Source organism: Nicotiana attenuata, chromosome 1 (genome assembly GCF_001879085.1).
Source record: "Nicotiana attenuata strain UT chromosome 1, NIATTr2, whole genome shotgun sequence".
Classification (NCBI taxonomy): Eukaryota; Viridiplantae; Streptophyta; class Magnoliopsida; order Solanales; family Solanaceae; genus Nicotiana; species Nicotiana attenuata.
The window spans coordinates 101,991,530-102,008,103 of NC_031989.1; the positions used below are offsets into that span (position 1 = coordinate 101,991,530).

General features: G+C 35.7%; 2 protein-coding genes across 3 annotated transcripts; both read left to right on the forward strand.

Annotated features, from left to right (window-relative positions):
• LOC109231433 (ent-kaurenoic acid oxidase 1-like) lies at window positions 1,921-7,128 on the forward strand. 2 transcript variants are annotated; one of them, XM_019397098.1, is made up of 8 exons: window positions 1,921-2,323; window positions 4,404-4,881; window positions 5,372-5,635; window positions 5,723-5,812; window positions 5,912-5,990; window positions 6,079-6,185; window positions 6,495-6,616; window positions 6,729-7,128. In XM_019397098.1, exons 1-8 carry the CDS (start codon window positions 2,094-2,096, stop codon window positions 6,835-6,837), a joined length of 1,479 nt encoding a protein of 492 aa, XP_019252643.1. In that variant the 5' UTR covers window positions 1,921-2,093; the 3' UTR covers window positions 6,838-7,128. The 2 variants fall into 2 exon arrangements, with proteins under 2 accessions (XP_019252643.1, XP_019252649.1); XM_019397104.1 differs by lacking the exon at window positions 1,921-2,323 and adding an exon at window positions 4,105-4,219.
• Window positions 10,992-12,434, forward strand: LOC109231446. Its single transcript, XM_019397112.1, has one exon. The coding sequence runs from the start codon at window positions 11,158-11,160 to the stop codon at window positions 12,163-12,165; it is 1,008 nt and encodes a 335-aa protein (XP_019252657.1). The 5' UTR covers window positions 10,992-11,157; the 3' UTR covers window positions 12,166-12,434.

Consider the following 16,574-nt stretch of genomic DNA (forward strand, 5'->3'; position numbering starts at 1 on the left):
GTAAGCAATAAAGTAAAAGAGTGTATATTCCTTTGTCAATGAATCGTGTGTTACAAATGAACGGGATCTCCTTTATATAGTAGGGGGTCCTAAATAAGGTACACTTCTAATTATAGTAGGGAATCTCGTTAGACAGCTGTTTAACCGCCAAGTACAAATCCGTTCCGGAATTTACGCCGGGATCTTCGGGCCGTTGCGAGAATCTCGCTCTTTCTGTTACTAAACCATAACGGTATTATCTCGAGGTTGGTCATACTCGGCCTTGGTCTTCATCGAGCACTTCGGTCTTCAAGTTCTATACTCCGCCATCGGGCTCGAGCCAGGTCCGTTTTGAGCTTTTTCTCGAAGCAACTCCCCTAGTCTATGAAATCGGACATACCTAATTTCGACCGTATACAAAGTGTTACCTATCACAGCTTGAAGTAAAAAAAATTTGAAATAAGAAATTTCATTCATCTCACTACAGTGGTATAAAATTCCACGCTTAAAGTAGCAAACTCATAAGTTCCTATATTTAAAGTACATTAATAATAAAGATGATAGAAAGTAGAGCAAGCTAATGAGAAGACGACACCACAAAGTAGAAAATAGGCCGGCAAGAAAGTCCTCCTCCAAACACTTCTATTGTCGTCTTCTATATATTGACGATCATACGAATATAGGCTCTATTTCGTAAATTTTTCTTGAAAGAATTATTTTTCACCCAATCACAAGGGCGGCCAGTGGGTAAAGCCACTAAAGCGGTGGCTTTAGGACTCAGAATTTTGGGGGCCTCATTTTGTTTTCCAATTTTTATTTGATGTCCGATATTTAATTTGGGGCATTGCTAATTCAAATTCGTACCGTATAAAGTCCATTAACGTGGGAACTGTTCCTTATAAGGGATTTTTTCATTCCAATACTGAAATCGAATACTTTCGATTAAAGAAGGAGATATGTTATCCGTCCCACCACAACTCTTTTCGTGAGGCCTCAAATCTTTTTAAGAAAATATTAAGTATTTCAAAGTAGAAAAGTAAAATAGTTTATATAAAAAAAAAGGATTACATTAATCATTAGAAAATATGTAATACACTTTTAAACTCTATTTTTTTCCTCAGGTTTTCATCATTGAAACAAGTATATTGAAACATCAAATAATTCTTTTAATACAAAGTTATCAACTTCTTGAATCATGTTCTATTACTTAAGATCATACTGCACATGTGAGATTAAATGGTTTATGCGAAAAATATTAAGTAATTTTATTCTCAAAAAGCTAGAAAGATCTACTTCAACTAAAAATATTATATATGATTTTTTTAAAAGGGCCTCACATTAAAGTTTGGTTTTAGGCCACCAAACTTATTGAGCCGCCCCTGCCCAATCGGAAAATGACTATTCATTCTATCATTTTCTTTTATAAACTTTAATTAGTTAATTATTACTTCATTGTCAGTTTTTTAATCAAACACCTTTTTTCATGTTAAATTGTATAATCATTTTATCTACGGAAAAGGGTCATATATGCCCGTGACTATTAACGACGGGCATATCTGTCCTAATTCGCATAGTTCACTGGCATATATGGCTCTTTTCCGTTTTATCTAAAAGTTTAAATAGTTTAAATAATACATTTTTATTTTAAATAAGTATTATGTCTTTAGCACGTCCCCTACGTACTATCTTCTTTTTATACCATATTTTCTCTTCATATTCTACCAATCAACTCTTGTTGATATCTTGTTATAAATTGTAAAAAGATGAAACTTCAAATTAATAAATATTTTATAAAGAATCCTTATCGCATTTAAATGATATACCTTTTGACACGCACTAAAAGAAATTACGAAAAAGTTAAATCCCAAAAGTCCTTTTTGTAACGTTAGAAATCCCCATTGTCATGTACACTTATATATAGAGACATGAACATAGGACCAACATCATGAGAGGGATATGTCTTTGAATCTCACACTAATTCTTTCTTTTCTCTCAACCACCACCACCTCCTCCTCCTTTCTCAGCCTTTGAAAAGGAATAAAGAAAAAAGTAAACTCCATTATAGTTCTCATAGATATCAAATTAAGCTAAGTAATACTCCAAGCTATATTACAATGGCCTTAATTGGATTGATGGTGAGCATATTGTGTGTGATTTTGGGGTTGAAATGGTTACTTGGAAGTGTAAATGTTTGGTACTATGAAAAATTAAAGTTAGGTGACAAGAAGAGTTTATCATTGCCACCAGGTGATTTTGGTTGGCCTTTCATTGGTACTATGTGGTCCTTCCTCAGAGCTTTCAAGTCCAGCAATCCTGATTCTTTCATCTCTTCCTTTGTTTCCAGGTCATATCTCTCTCTTCCAAATTTCAAAATAATTACAGTCAGACCTCTCTATAACAATTTCTTTATAAAACAATCATTCATTATAAAAGTCAAGCTTTTTCGGAATCGCTCTTTATGTTATGTTATAATATATGTCCTCTATAACAACACTTAACTATAACAACAAAAAAATATCGAAACAAACGAGGCTGTTATAGAGAGATTTTAACGGTACAAGATAGTATATTTCAAAATTCACGTCTAAATTCTAAATTCGTCATACAACCTTTTTTTTTCTTCTCTAGACCAAGGAAATTAAACTCCAGTCATAAATTCAGATGTCCTAAATCTGAATCATTAAAATATTTTTTCTTTTTTGCATTCTTTATAAAATTTTATAAAATGTCTTATATGTCATGAATTCATATTTTTGCAGCTTGTAGCATTGATTTGCTAGATAATTTTGAAAACTAGCTTAGTATAATCTTAAAAAAAGAGTTGCCTTTTGTATAAGCAAAACTTAATGGAAATTTGCTTGGTGGTTTTGCAAGTTTTGCATTTCCTGTAATTCTAAATGGTAAAAACCATTTGTCTCATTTCTTTTGTTATCTAGTGAGAGACGTTAGTCAATAGGAAAACAACAAAAGAAGAAGAAAAGAGGAAAACGAAAACTATTGCAAGCTTTTCATTAAATCGAGAAAAGAGGCAGAGGCAACATTTTGTCATTTTACCTGTCACTTCTCTTTGGCCTTACAACAAGAAAACGACATTCTCTATAATTTCTCTCATTTTCATATATCCACTTACATTTCCCTTTTCACAATTGTCCAATCCTCACAATTAAAGTTTGGTTACAACTGTAAAGAGGTAGTTACTAGTAAAGAAAAACACATTCTTAGAACTTAATAAAAAAAAAAGTGAGTGAAAAAAAATAGAAGAAGAAAAGACTTGTTTGATTATGGTATTAATCTTATTATTATGTCAAAACTTTTCAACCCATTGAATCTTGAATTTCCATCAACATATTTTGACGTTCTCTTTGATTAGACCATTATTTTTATCGTAGTCAAATTTATACGATCCATATCCAATATTTGGATCTCGAGGACATAAGAATAACTGTACATTTCCATATTTTAGTATTCCAGTAATAGACATCCTGGGATTGGAAAAAGAAATATCTATTTGATAAAAATATTCGAACATACGATTTCTCAATAAACTCTCACTTACTTTTTCCTGTTGAAAAACACTAAAATCTTATCTTTGGAACAACCATCACACAAGAATAGTCTATTCGTTAGTTTGTTGCCACTACTTTGGTAGACAACTTGACAAGATAACAAAGTGCATGTTACATAGATAGGGTATGAACACCTGCTCCCACTAAGCCATTTGCTTTTTGAATACCTAGGAAAAAGGATTCTTGTATTCTTTTGATTTTACACTATTAAAAAGTATTCCGGTACACCGGTTATACGTGGGGTCGGAAAATGACCGGACCATAAGGGCCTATTGTACGCAGCCTTACTCTGCATTTCTGCAAGAGGCTGTTTCACTATTAATATATTAAGTATATATCGTAGCACGAATCCTAATTTATTTTTTAAAAATTACTAATCATATTTATTGTAGACCGTTAGTTGGAGTTACTTTTTAAGTGAGATTATTTTTAAACTATCAATCTAATTCACCAAATAAAAAAAACTACTTTATAGTAGAATCCTCAATTAAAAAATAAAAAATTTTTAAACTATCAATCTAATTCACCAAATAAAAAAAACTACTTTATAGTAGAATCCTCAATTAAAAAATAAAAAGCAAATGCATTGCTGTTCTTATAGTTCATTTTTAGGTCATTCTAGTGTGAATTCCAATCCATTTTTTTGCAGGGCCGGAACTATATGATTCAAAGGAGTTCAGTATCCCTTTCATCGGAAAATTATATTGTGCATATAGATGACAATCTTATATATATTTATAAATTGTTAAATTTCCCATAGTGTAATAGCAGAAGTGATTCACAAATGCGGCTTTCTAGCAATTTTCTTTTTGACACCCTGTTAAAATTCCTGACTCTGCCGCTAATTGTATATTGTAGATTCGGACGAACAGGAATGTACAAGACATTGATGTTTGGTAGTCCAAGTGTAATTGTTACAACACCAGAAGCTTGCAGGAGAGTTTTATCTGATGATGAAGCCTTCAAGCCTGGATGGCCTACTTCTACAATGAAACTCATTGGGAAAAAATCATTTATTGGCATTTCATATGAAGAACACAAATGGTTAAGGAAACTAACTGCAGCACCTGTAAACGGGCACGAGGCGTTGTCGATGTACATAAAATATATTGAAGAAAATGTAATATCAGCATTGGATAAATGGGCATCCATGGGACAAATTGAGTTCTTAACACAGCTGCGAAAGCTTACTTTTCGGATTATCATGCACATTTTTCTTAGCTCTGGAAGTGAACAGGTTATGGATGCCTTAGAAAGGGAATACACAACTCTCAATTATGGTGTTAGAGCTATGGCTATCAATTTGCCAGGATTTGCTTATCATAAAGCACTCAAGGTACCCCTTTTTCTATCTCTAAATAATATGAGAAAATGTCCCTAACTTTGTCACATTGACAATTGTCTCGTAAATGATAAATGTTTTGCGCGAAAAATCATCTATTTGTTAAAATATTCTTTGTACCAGTGTTGTCAAAGGCTCATTTAAGGCGCGCTTAAGCCCTTAAGCTTAGAAAAGCTCAAGGAGGGCGCTTCGCCTCGCTTAAGTTGCGCTTCAGTGTAGGCAAGGCACTAAAGCATGCACCTCAATGCCCATGAGTTCTATCTTAAACTGGACAGTACTAAACAACAAATATTATCATCAAATAAGTGTATTAGTTGTTGTGGAAAACATTAAGAGTAAATTTGTTTCTTTTTCTTTAATTACATATGTATTTTTTTTTTCCTTAGTTGCGCTTTTTTTTTTATAAAGTCCGCACTTTATTTGTGCTTTGCACTTAAACCTGGAGCGTCTTTTGGAGCTTTTCGCTTTGTACTATCTATTTCAGGCGCGTAAAAAGCTTGTGGAAATCTTCCAATCGATCGTGGATGACAGAAGGGAAAGGAGGGAAAAAAGAGGGCCAGGAGAGAAGAAAGACATGATGGATATTCTATTAGAAGTTGAGGATGAGAAGGGAAGGAAATTGAATGATGAGGAGATTATTGATGTTTTGGTAATGTATCTTAATGCTGGTCATGAATCTTCTGGTCATATTACAATGTGGGCTACCTATTTTCTTCAGAAACATCCTGAAATCTTCAAAAAAGCTAAGGTAGCTAAAAGTTTCCATTTTTGTAACATTTTTCAATCTTCACATTGGAAGTGTTCTTAAGAAGTCATATTTTGGATTCAAAAACAGGCAGAGCAAGAGGCAATTGTGAAAAACAGGCCATCTGATCAAAAGGGTGTGACACTCAAAGAAATTAGGCAGATGGACTACCTTTCAAAGGTAATCCTTGTGTTTTCCTTTTAACATTCTTGGATATAAATTCTGATATCTCAAGCCAATCTGTTAATGTAATGAAACCATTTTGTTGCTCCTTTATAGGTGATCGACGAAACGCTTCGTGTGGTTACCTTTTCCTTTGTAGTCTTCAGGGAAGCAAAGAAAGATTTCATGATTAATGGTTAGTTATTATATATGATTTCCTGATATGTTTTTGTTCAAGTATAATCAATTTATGGCTAACACAACTTAACTGTCTTGTTTTCCAGGTTATACCATTCCCAAAGGATGGAAAGTTCTGGTGTGGTTTAGGTCTGTTCATTTGGATCCTAAAATCTATGATGATCCATTGGAGTTTAATCCTTCTAGATGGGATGTAAGTTTGAAAAACCTTCTGCTTTACCTAAATCCCACCACCTCTCAGGGAAAAAACTTATCCACACTCGGTGTTTGTGTTTACAACAATCTTATGAATTCATGACCTGTCTTTACATACATTTATTATCACTTAATGTACACTTCTTTACCTCAATTTTATACTTAACTATGTAAACTTATGTGATTTTAAGGTATAAACATCGAGTGTCTGACAATTTTTTTACTATTCCTCCGGAAAAGAAGAGTGTTTTAACTTGCTTAAACCATCATACATTATGTTAACTTTTTATGCCTTGTGAATCTTTAGGGACTTACACCAAAGGCAGGAACATTCCTTCCTTTTGGAGCAGGAAGCAGATTGTGCCCAGGAAATGACCTTGCCAAGCTTGAAATATCTATTTTTCTCCATTATTTTCTTCTTGATTATGAGTGAGTTAAATCTTCTTCCTTTCCTTTTTTTTCATTTATTTCCCCTTCAAATCTGGTTTTGAGCATTTATAAATATCTTTGGTTGAATATTCATTTGCTGTTTTTTTTGCAGGCTTGAAAGGGAAAATCCTTCCTGCCCCTTGATGTATTTGCCTCATTGTAGGCCTAAAGACAACTGCTTGGGCAGAGTAAAAAGAGTCTTATCAACTACAAATGCATAGGTCCAATATTGAACAAGAAAACCACATTTCTCTCCCTCTTTGTTATGTAGAATTTTTGCTGGATGTGGAAAACCACACCAGCAAAGCAAATGCTTGGAAATAGTTAGGAACCAAAAATTAAAAAAAAGGAAGTCCAAAGAAATTCAGTCATTTTTCCTTTCTTCAACATTTCTTGCTCAGTAGAATTTTGTATACATTTTAGCAAGAAGATCATATAGATAGTGTACATGATCTTCCATTTTGTTAAGAATGAATAAATGCAGAAGAAAAGTTGGTTACATTTGCTGGACTGATTCCTTCTTTGGTAATAATGATAACAACTCTATCTATTGCTTCCTATAGCAGAACAAAACTCAGGGGTGTTTTATGAGAATATTTCCTATAATTCCAAATCAAAGATTTGACAATTTCAATTGTTGATCAATGTACATGGTAATATTTACAAAGAAAATAAGAACAACTGAGATTTATAAACAGAAAAAAGAACTACAACCTGTTATAGTATTTTACTCAGTTCTCAATCATTCATGTCATCTCTGATCAGTCATGGTCATATTTAGGACCAGTTAAGGACGAAAAGAATAGAAGCTAACCAAAAAAAGAGCACTATTGATGAATAAAGAATACTATACCTCACAGAAAACTGGCTAAACACATGGAGAGATCAAATTAGTAACTGCCTCTAGAGGCTGGGGCTGTGGAAACTTACTGAGAATAATAGTGTGTAATGAAGTTTTCCGAGGACTTTATCGTTACAGTAAATTGCAGCTATAAAGCAAACGCGAGGCATAAATCAGCATTGCAATTGCCAGAGAATACAAGCATGGCCTGTAGGATCAACATCCTTCACAGCTTAGAGAAGGCATTGCTTCCTACAAAGTTTCAAATTCCCGGTTAAAAGCCGAGAAAAGACAGGTCAAACCATAAGTATACAAGGCCATAACCTCCACAGGGATACCATAAACTTCTGCTGTTCTATGACTATATATTGCATTGAATGGAAAATTTTCAATGCAAAATACAATAACAATTAGTTAAAATAAAGTAAAATATGGTAAAGATGGCTTCTGCAGTACCAACTTCTGTAATTTGGATCTGATAGAAATGACCTAAAGCACAAATGATCTGCAAGTTTAGCGCGGTAGATCATTGCACGTCACCATATATTGATCAATTATATGAACATGAATACATATCAATGCAGCTCAAGATTCTCATATCAGCTGCATAAATCTAAATAGTAAGGGCTCAAAGGAATTAACTTTCAACTCCCTCAAAGCCAAGATGATTCCTAATTGTGGAGGCTATTTAAATGAATAACAATGGATATTTGAGTTGCCTTCAACTCAAACATTGCTCATTTGAAGCTAAATGGTACTGCGATATCAAGAATTACAATAGGTGATTAACAAGAAAACACCAAATAGGTACTAGTAATAAGCCAAGATGTTTGTTTAATAGCTTGTGGAAAGATTATGATTAATCAGAGAAAATTCCTGTCATAAACATACTTGATCAGAAAAAGCAAGAGCAAGAGCAATACACCCCTAATCCTTTATTTGCACACATATCCGTTAATCCATCTTTAATTGATGCATCCGCATTAATCAAAAAATTAATAAAGTACCTGTCGAAGCGAGCTTCCAAGCACTAACAATAGATCAGTCATATTTGTGTGAAATGATCCTTAATCCCAATTAGGCTAATAGCTCAAGAAAATGCACTAAAAAAGGAGCTCATGAAAATAAGATTCTAGAGTAGCTCAATCTCATGGTGTTAATGTATTAAGCTTGACCTCAATAGCTCGAGCTCATAGGTAATGTATTAAGTTACTAGCTCGAGTTAATTCCAATGACTTGGAGAAAAGATCTTTTGGGAGAATTCTACCCATTTGGTCATAAATTTTGGGTGCATTTTTTTAATTTTTTTTTTTTTGAAAACACTGTTTGTTAACATGATCAATTTTTGAAAAAAAAAATTGAATTTTTTTTCAAGGTCTCAAAAACAGGTTCCGTACAGTTTTTGAGTAAAAAATTTTCTTTCACTCACAAAACTTCAAGTTCTTTTCGAATAAAATGAAATATCCAAACACAACTTCAACTTCTTTTTCAACAGAACTTTAAAAACTCTTTTTTCAAGTTTCGACCAAATCTATAACGCTAGCTTAATCTCTCAAACGTGAGAAACCCCCAATTTGAGGCTTTTTATTTTGGAAATTAAGTCATTTTATTGCCAAGTAAAAGTATTTACAGTAAGACAAATCGAAATAAAACTGAAGTTGGACATCCCAACTTCCTATACAATTGACATCTTTCCAGCCCCATTCCACTATACAACCTGCATCTCATCTCTAAAGCTACTGCAGCAACTTATGGATAGAAACTAAACTTCTGGAAGTGACTTTCTATCTTCTTGCACCATTGATTTCTGCCTTGTATGATCAGTTTCCATAGAGTCTCAAGGTTCCTTTCTTTACTCTGGAAAATACTTTGATTTCTCTCTTGCCATAGGTAATAGATGCATCCACTTCATTCCATCCTGTAATGCTTTTAGAAATTCCTGGATATACCAGGACTTTAGACCAAATTAATGCTGTAAAGCTACATTTGAAAAACAAGTGGTCATGTGTTTATCTTTAGTGTCACACATGGAGCACGTTTAACTTTACAAATGTAAAAGTTAAACCCGTTAATTATTTATTTTCTAAGTGAATAATATAGCTTTTATTTATATTTGACTATTTTTTAAAAAGTTTATCATTCAACCTATTTTTTAATGAATAATATGGATAAATAATTATTTTTTTAATCTATTTTACCACCACTGATTATTTTCTTTCAGTTTAATGTCTAAATTTTCCTACCTTAAAATTCCTTATTTTTAAAATCCTTTAGAATTGTCAAACACCTTTTCTAGATCTCTTTAGATATGTATGACTTATAAGGCCATTCAACGGATCATATCAGTTTTTAAGGGAGAGTTACGTAGAAATAATTATCTTAACGTTTTGACTTGTTATACCTCCTTCATTATGATTTCAAATATTACAAAACTTTTTCGTTCTTTAATCTTTTATTAAAATTAGACCAAACTCTATGAATAGACAAGTCTAGCTTATGTATTAAGTAATTTATTAATTTACCTTTAGCTTCTTTTTAATGCATGAACTTTAACTTTCAAGTCACTTAACTTCTTTAAGTTATATTTATTGTTATATAAATAGTGATGAAAAAAATGAATGACAAAAGACAAAAAAGATCTACTAAGGATTTATTTACTTCCTTTGTAGCTTTTTTGATATGTGGGCCAGGAGGAACTCAACAGACACGTGGCAGGCAGGCTGAAAGAAGGATCGAGCCAGAAGCCATCTCCTGATGACAACTAGCCAAGTAAGTGTAAACGAGTAAGATAGATGAACAAAGGCATGACTTACCATCGTTTTAGAACAGGAAAATTATCATATAACTAAGATTTCCTCCTCTAAATCACAAACTAAAAGAAGTGAATTAATTCAATAATTATTTCTGATAGTTTTGACGGCCTCTGATTCAGGATTTGAAGGTTGCGAGCATACATAAGCTCAATCAGTATCGCATCGTGTTTTTATCTTAAGGATTCCAAGCGAAATATATGACTATTTTTACTACACTTATATATTTAAATTTTCTGTCGAAGTTAACGAGATCCGGTGATCCCTCTTCTACGAGCATAGGTCCGTCTCTAGCCAAATATTATGTGGATATTTGAATTGGCTTATTTTAGTACTTATTGGCTTTATAAGCACTTTTCTAGTTTTTGTGCTGTTTGATAATAATAAAAAATATACTTAAAAACTAGTATTTTTAGACATAAAAAGTACAAAAATAAGCCAAAAATCAAAAGTTAGATATTACCAACTTATAACTTAAGATTTTTAAATTACTTTTTAAAATCCAATCCAAATACCCTCTAACTTAACCCACCAAATTTTTGAAATAATAAGTAGGGGATAAGTATTATTTTCTTCAAATCGTATCAATGTTTAAAAATCAGCTGACGACAATATAGAAAAAAGAAAAAAAGGTGTTTCACGTGAAGTCATCCAAGGACTTGTGTTAGCTCTGAAAAGTATTGTCGTCCTTGATACATGCAAATAATTTATGGTTTTCTTGTTTCTAGCTTTGGGTAGATGACCACTGTGGGCCAAATTCATTACTCCAATAATTTCTTGTCTTTGCCCTCTCACCTCAGATAACCACAGACACCATCTCTTACACCTACCACCCTGTTTCCAATCTTTCTTCTCTGAGCAAAAAGATCCAATTTTGAACCAAGAAAACTATGGATCTGCCACCAGAAGAGCTTCAACACTTAACCTTACCATCAATTGTGAAGGAATCGATTGCCATACCAAAGAGATCTCCACAAACTTTTTACCGTATTACTCTGAGCTTAATCTTGCCGCTCTCTTTTGCAATCTTGGCTCATTCCCTTTTCACTCATCCAATTCTTGATCAGCTCCATGAAAACCCAAAATCCTCTCACGCTTCTCAATGGACAAAACTCCTCTTCTTTCAATTCTGCTACTTGGTTTTCCTCTTGGCTTTTTCTCTCCTTTCAACTGCTGCTGTTGTTTTCACTGTCGCCTCACTTTACACTTCAAAGCAAGTATCTTTCTCCTCTATAATCACTGCTATTCCTAGCATCTTGCGACGTCTGTTCATAACTTTTATATGGGTTTTTCTATCCATGCTTGTTTACAACGCTGTCTTGTCCTTTTTCATTGTGCTCATGTTAATTGTCTTTGAAAACAATAACAGTGTAACTCTGTTTCTCATCTCTGTTTTTGTGCTCTCTGTTTTCTTCCTCATAGTGCATGTTTATTTAAGTGCCTTATGGCATCTTGCTAGTGTTGTTACTGTTCTTGAACCAATCCAAGGGCTTGCTGCTTTAAAGAAAAGTTATGAGTTATTAAAGGGAAAGATGAGGATTGCAGCTGTAATGGTTTTAGGGTATTTGGTTATATTTGGTCTAACTAGCACTGCTTTTAGTGCTATTGTTGTAGATGGTGGTGCACATGAGGAACATGAGTCTGGTTACAGTCTATTTGCTAGGATTTTGGTTGGTGGGATCTTGATTGGTGTGCTTGTGGTTGTGATTTTGGTGGGGCTTTTGGTGCAAAGCTTGTTTTACTATGTGTGTAAAAGTTATCATAATGAAAGGATTGATAAGAGTGCTTTGTATAGTCATCTTGGAGGGTATTTGGGTGAGTATTATGAGCCTCTTAAAGGGAACATGCAAATTGATGATAGCTTGGAGGTGGAGATGAAAGGTGGAGAAACTGCTTGATTTATGAGTTTGTGATGGTGTTGAGATAGAGCATATTTAATAAATTTCAGCCCTTCATTATCTTTCATCTTTAATCTTATGTGTTTTGTAATGAAATGAAAAAGAAGTATAATTTGTATAATGACATGCTGCTTGTTGTTGTTACTGCTTGTTGTTTGCTTCTTTAGGTACATTTTACCCTTACACTTGGTTTGTTATTGTTGTAGACACTGCAAATGTACTGTATATAGCCTAAAAATGAGAGTTTTGTCTGTGTTGTTATGCTTTCATTTTAAGTTTATTCATTTGATTATTATGCATAACTATAGTAATTTTCTTCTGCTTAACACGGTAAGTGAAATCTTTGTGTATTCTTTATTCCCTTAATCTTGATTTGCGCTGAATGTTTGTTTGCTTTGTTACACGTGATATTGAATTAGGTGTTACTAAAAAATACTGCTTCTTGTCGGCAATTTCTTTTGACATAGAGAATTTGAGAAGGATCACATGTATTACTAAATTGATTTCTATCCTTATGCTCTATCATGTTTAAAATGCCAAATATTTTTTGGTCATAGAAATCACAAGCCTATTTTACCTTTAATCGTGCCGATAAAATGAGGAAATAAATTCTCATGGCTTTTAATTGCTAGCTAAATTCGTTTGGAGAATAGTTACTCTACAGATTTTGTTAGGCTATAGAGTGCTTAAAGTTAAAAGCAAATTGGTCCTAATTGTTCTTTTTACAAGTTAGTTCCTCTAAATCAACGTCCTACTTTGGAAAGCATAACATGGGAAAGATTAGAGAAAAACATAATATGGGAAAGATATTCGCTAGCTAATGGAGATGGTGAAAAGTGGATGAACATTTGTAGTAAATTTTTACTTAGTGACGTATATCATAGGCGGATCTAGAGCCGATTTAGTAGTTACAACTAATTAAAAAATTTGCATTCAACTCGAATTATTTATAGATGTACAAATAAAAGATGTTACATATATTATGATTAATTCGTATTTATTTTAAACCTCTCGACTCTAATCTTAGCCTATATCTCATTTGGGTAGTTGACAGGAAACAATAAGTTAATGCACCAGAGTATACCGTTAAAATACTATGGGTACCTACTTTCTCAAAGTAAATGAATATTGTTAGGCTTTTGGATTGTTGATGCATGCTATCACGTTGTTAACGTCTAACTCTAGGACCCATTCCTAATGACAACGTGCATTAAATATCTATAGGATCTTAAATTGTGAAGCAATAATTGATTGGCCTTTAATATTGTTAACCTAATTCTAGCTAGAAAATTCTTTATACCTGCAGTGGTCTTCCTCCCTGTCCTTTTCTCTTCCCTATTAGCTGTCATTTTGTTACAGTGAGTTATGTTCGACCAAAAAATATTAAGTACTTTTTAGTTAAACCAATTTAATGAATGGATAAGGAGTAAATCCTAATCAAATATAATTAATTCTAGATTAACGAATGATAAGTAAGAAAAGTTGAGTAAGGTTAAGCTCATGAACTCATTAAGATAATGAAAAAAATGAAATGTATATGATGAGCTTACATTCATTCTCGACATTGTTGCTCCATAATGTAAAATAAAAAAGAAAGAAAGAATTCCCCATTGATGACCATGGGGTATGTCTTTATATATTCCATAACGATGGCTACAGAAAATGAATAGCAAGATCTTGAACCTCCTTTCATTTTTTAGATGGATTCTCTAATTCCCCTCCCCTGTTAGTGAAGAGGTGTGTGATTTTGGAAAGTCTCCCCTCCGTTTTCGTTCTCTCACCTAGTATATATACTAGGTATTCTCATATACACAACGGTCATTAGCCAGAGTACCTAAGTCATTTAACTGTATCACAGGTTGACTATTTGAAATGCCGTAGCATCCAATTCACCGTACAAGCATTCTGAGTACACGACCTCGGGTGACCAAGATGCTTATCGCTATAGCGTTGTATCAATGCGACTTCGACCAAAGTGACTTTTTCCCGTTCCTCTTCACGCAAATTCTTTTTTGGTCAGATTTCGACCCATACAGTTAGTCCCTCCGCCTATCGGGGTCGCCTTTTGGCGAGCTCGATGGGCGGACTTTGTCGATTCGAAAGTTGTGAGAAATTTGAGCTTTGAGCGATAGGCAGTACCTCATGGCGAAGTAGCGACATGACATTTCGAGAGTTGCATCAGACCGTCATGTCAGTTCAGAATGTAATTAAACTCCTCATGCATCATTATGGCACACGTTTTCGATGTGTTGCATCATTACCCAGGCCCCTTCCGTTATTTTCAAAAAATGGCGGCGTTTGGTTTACCCGCCCAGAATACTCGTATCCCTATAAATAAGGAAGAGTTCCCCCTTCGAATGCAATGTCCCCTAATCGTTCATTGGAAAACCTTAAGGCATTCCTTCTTCTTCTCCAATCCCTCGTATTTCCTTTTCTGCTAACAGTTCTCGTGGTTGTTACCTTTCTTTCTTTACATTCCCGATCTGTGCAATCAACCAAAGAGATGGCTGGTGCATCGTCCAACCCTGATAGAGCCGTTGGTGCCCCGACACCGGAAAATAATATACCTCCACTCGAAGAGGGAGTGGCTATGGTGGAGGATGAAAGTTTTCCGATCGTGGATGAAGTGGTCCCCCGCCCAGGGAAGACAAGGACTGACTTCAAGAGCCCTGCTGTGGATAAGTTTAAACCTGTTATTTCTACGATGGATGTCGTGCCGCTCACGGCATTTAAAGCCAAATGGAGAATCCCTGATCACATTGAACTGGTTCTGGCAGGTCGTGACATAGTGCATATACACCGCCCGGGTTACTGCGCGTTTTACGCATATCCATTTGTCATTGGATACACGCTTCCCCTTCCTTCCTTGTCGGTGGACTTCTGTCGCTTCTACAAGGTGTATCCGGCTCAACTCTCTCGGTACGTGTACAAACTCTTCCTTATGCTTATCGAGTACGAGAAGCTGGCCGATCGGGGAATTTCTCTACAACACATGCTTCACCTCTTCGTCCCCTATTTTTACAAGGACATGGTGGTGAAGATGGATGACAAGGCCAATCGCCGCTTCTGGGAGAACTTCTTCAATGTTCGAACAGATCATATGGTATCGAACCCCGTGGGGTTTCCTGAGGCGTGGATTTTCGCCTGTAGCTCTTCCTTTTTTATTATTATTATTTTTAAAATGGTTGTTGGTCGTCTCCCTTTGGTGATCTCGTCGAGTGTTTTTTGTTTTTGCAGCCGAGAGAGTACCTCCTCCGCAAGTTGCTAATATTCGTGAGTGGGTGAGCTCAATTCTTCCCCACATGATGGGGATTCGCGAATGGGCACCTTTCCACAAGAGGTTTGGGCGTAAAACTTCCGCTGGTGAGTCGGCTTGTTTCGGTCTTAGTTGCTTTGTTCTTTGCTCCGTAGTTTTCTTTACCTTATATCTTCGTTTGGTCGAATTTCTCTCATTGGCAGGTCGGAGAGGAGCGAGTAGGGAGAGGGCTCCTGTCCTTGCTTTCCATCAGCTGACTTCTTCTGCCAGGTCCGTACAAATGGTAGTTGTGGATGAGGGCATCCAAAGTCTTGCTATTCCGCGGACCGTGTCTGCGTTCAAACCTGTTCGTTTGGAAGCTGCTCTTCGATCGGACACTCCGGTCCCCACAGTTCGTTCGGCGGATGAACGTTCTCATGATGGTGGTGAAGAGGCTCCGTCAAAGAGGCGGAGGATAATGTCGGAGGGGGCATCTTTGATTGAAACACCTTCGGGGGTTGACCCTGTTTCGACGGTGTCTGAAGCCGGCGGTGACGCCATCCTTGGTGTGGAGGCGATGCCTATTTCAGGCGTAGAAGAGGCTGTCGTAGCAGGGGGACAGAGTTCGGAGGCCGCCGCGGTTGTTCCGAGCGGTCCATCGACGTCTCAGCAGGGCCGCGCCCCCTCTTCGGCTAATGAGAGGTCAAAGGGCTTAATGGTAGATGATTATGAATCTGATTCTGATATTGACCCTGAGGACATGAGGATGTGCGAGGAAGGTTTTACCAGGGTCGATGTGAGTGAGGAAGGTCCTTCCCGTTTGCTCGAAGTCCCGTCGGACTTTAACCTGTTGGATGACACGATGGACTTGGTGCCCTAATTTGACCTTCTGTGCTCCACCGCCGAAAGCAGGTCTCTTCGGGAGATCAGTGATGTCGGTTTGTCACGCGGTGTGGCCGGGATGGCTTTGAGGGTGAGTTTTCTTTTGCTATTTTCTTTGTTTTGTGCCCTTCGCTTCGCTGATTCTCCTTTTTTTCCTCCCCAGACTTCCATTCTTGAGATCGAGAGTGCTCGTCGGCCTGAAATGCGGGCCGGTGTTTTTCTGAAAATGGCCATGAAGTATCGCCAGCATCGCAACAGGTGCTGTGAGATGCACGCGCAGCTTAGGGCGGGC

What these genes read in the sequence shown, in the direction of transcription:
- LOC109231433 (XM_019397098.1), top strand. Translation starts at nt 2,094, where the DNA reads ATGGCCTTAATTGGATTGATGGTGAGCATATTGTGTGTGATTTTGGGG. An exon ending in TTAATCCTTCTAGATGGGAT is followed by an intron (nt 6,186 to 6,494) that starts GTAAGTTTGAAA and finishes GTGAATCTTTAG; the next exon opens with GGACTTACACCAAAGGCAGG. An exon ending in TATTTTCTTCTTGATTATGA is followed by an intron (nt 6,617 to 6,728) that starts GTGAGTTAAATC and finishes TTTTTTTTGCAG; the next exon opens with GCTTGAAAGGGAAAATCCTT.
- LOC109231446 (XM_019397112.1), top strand. Translation starts at nt 11,158, where the DNA reads ATGGATCTGCCACCAGAAGAGCTTCAACACTTAACCTTACCATCAATT.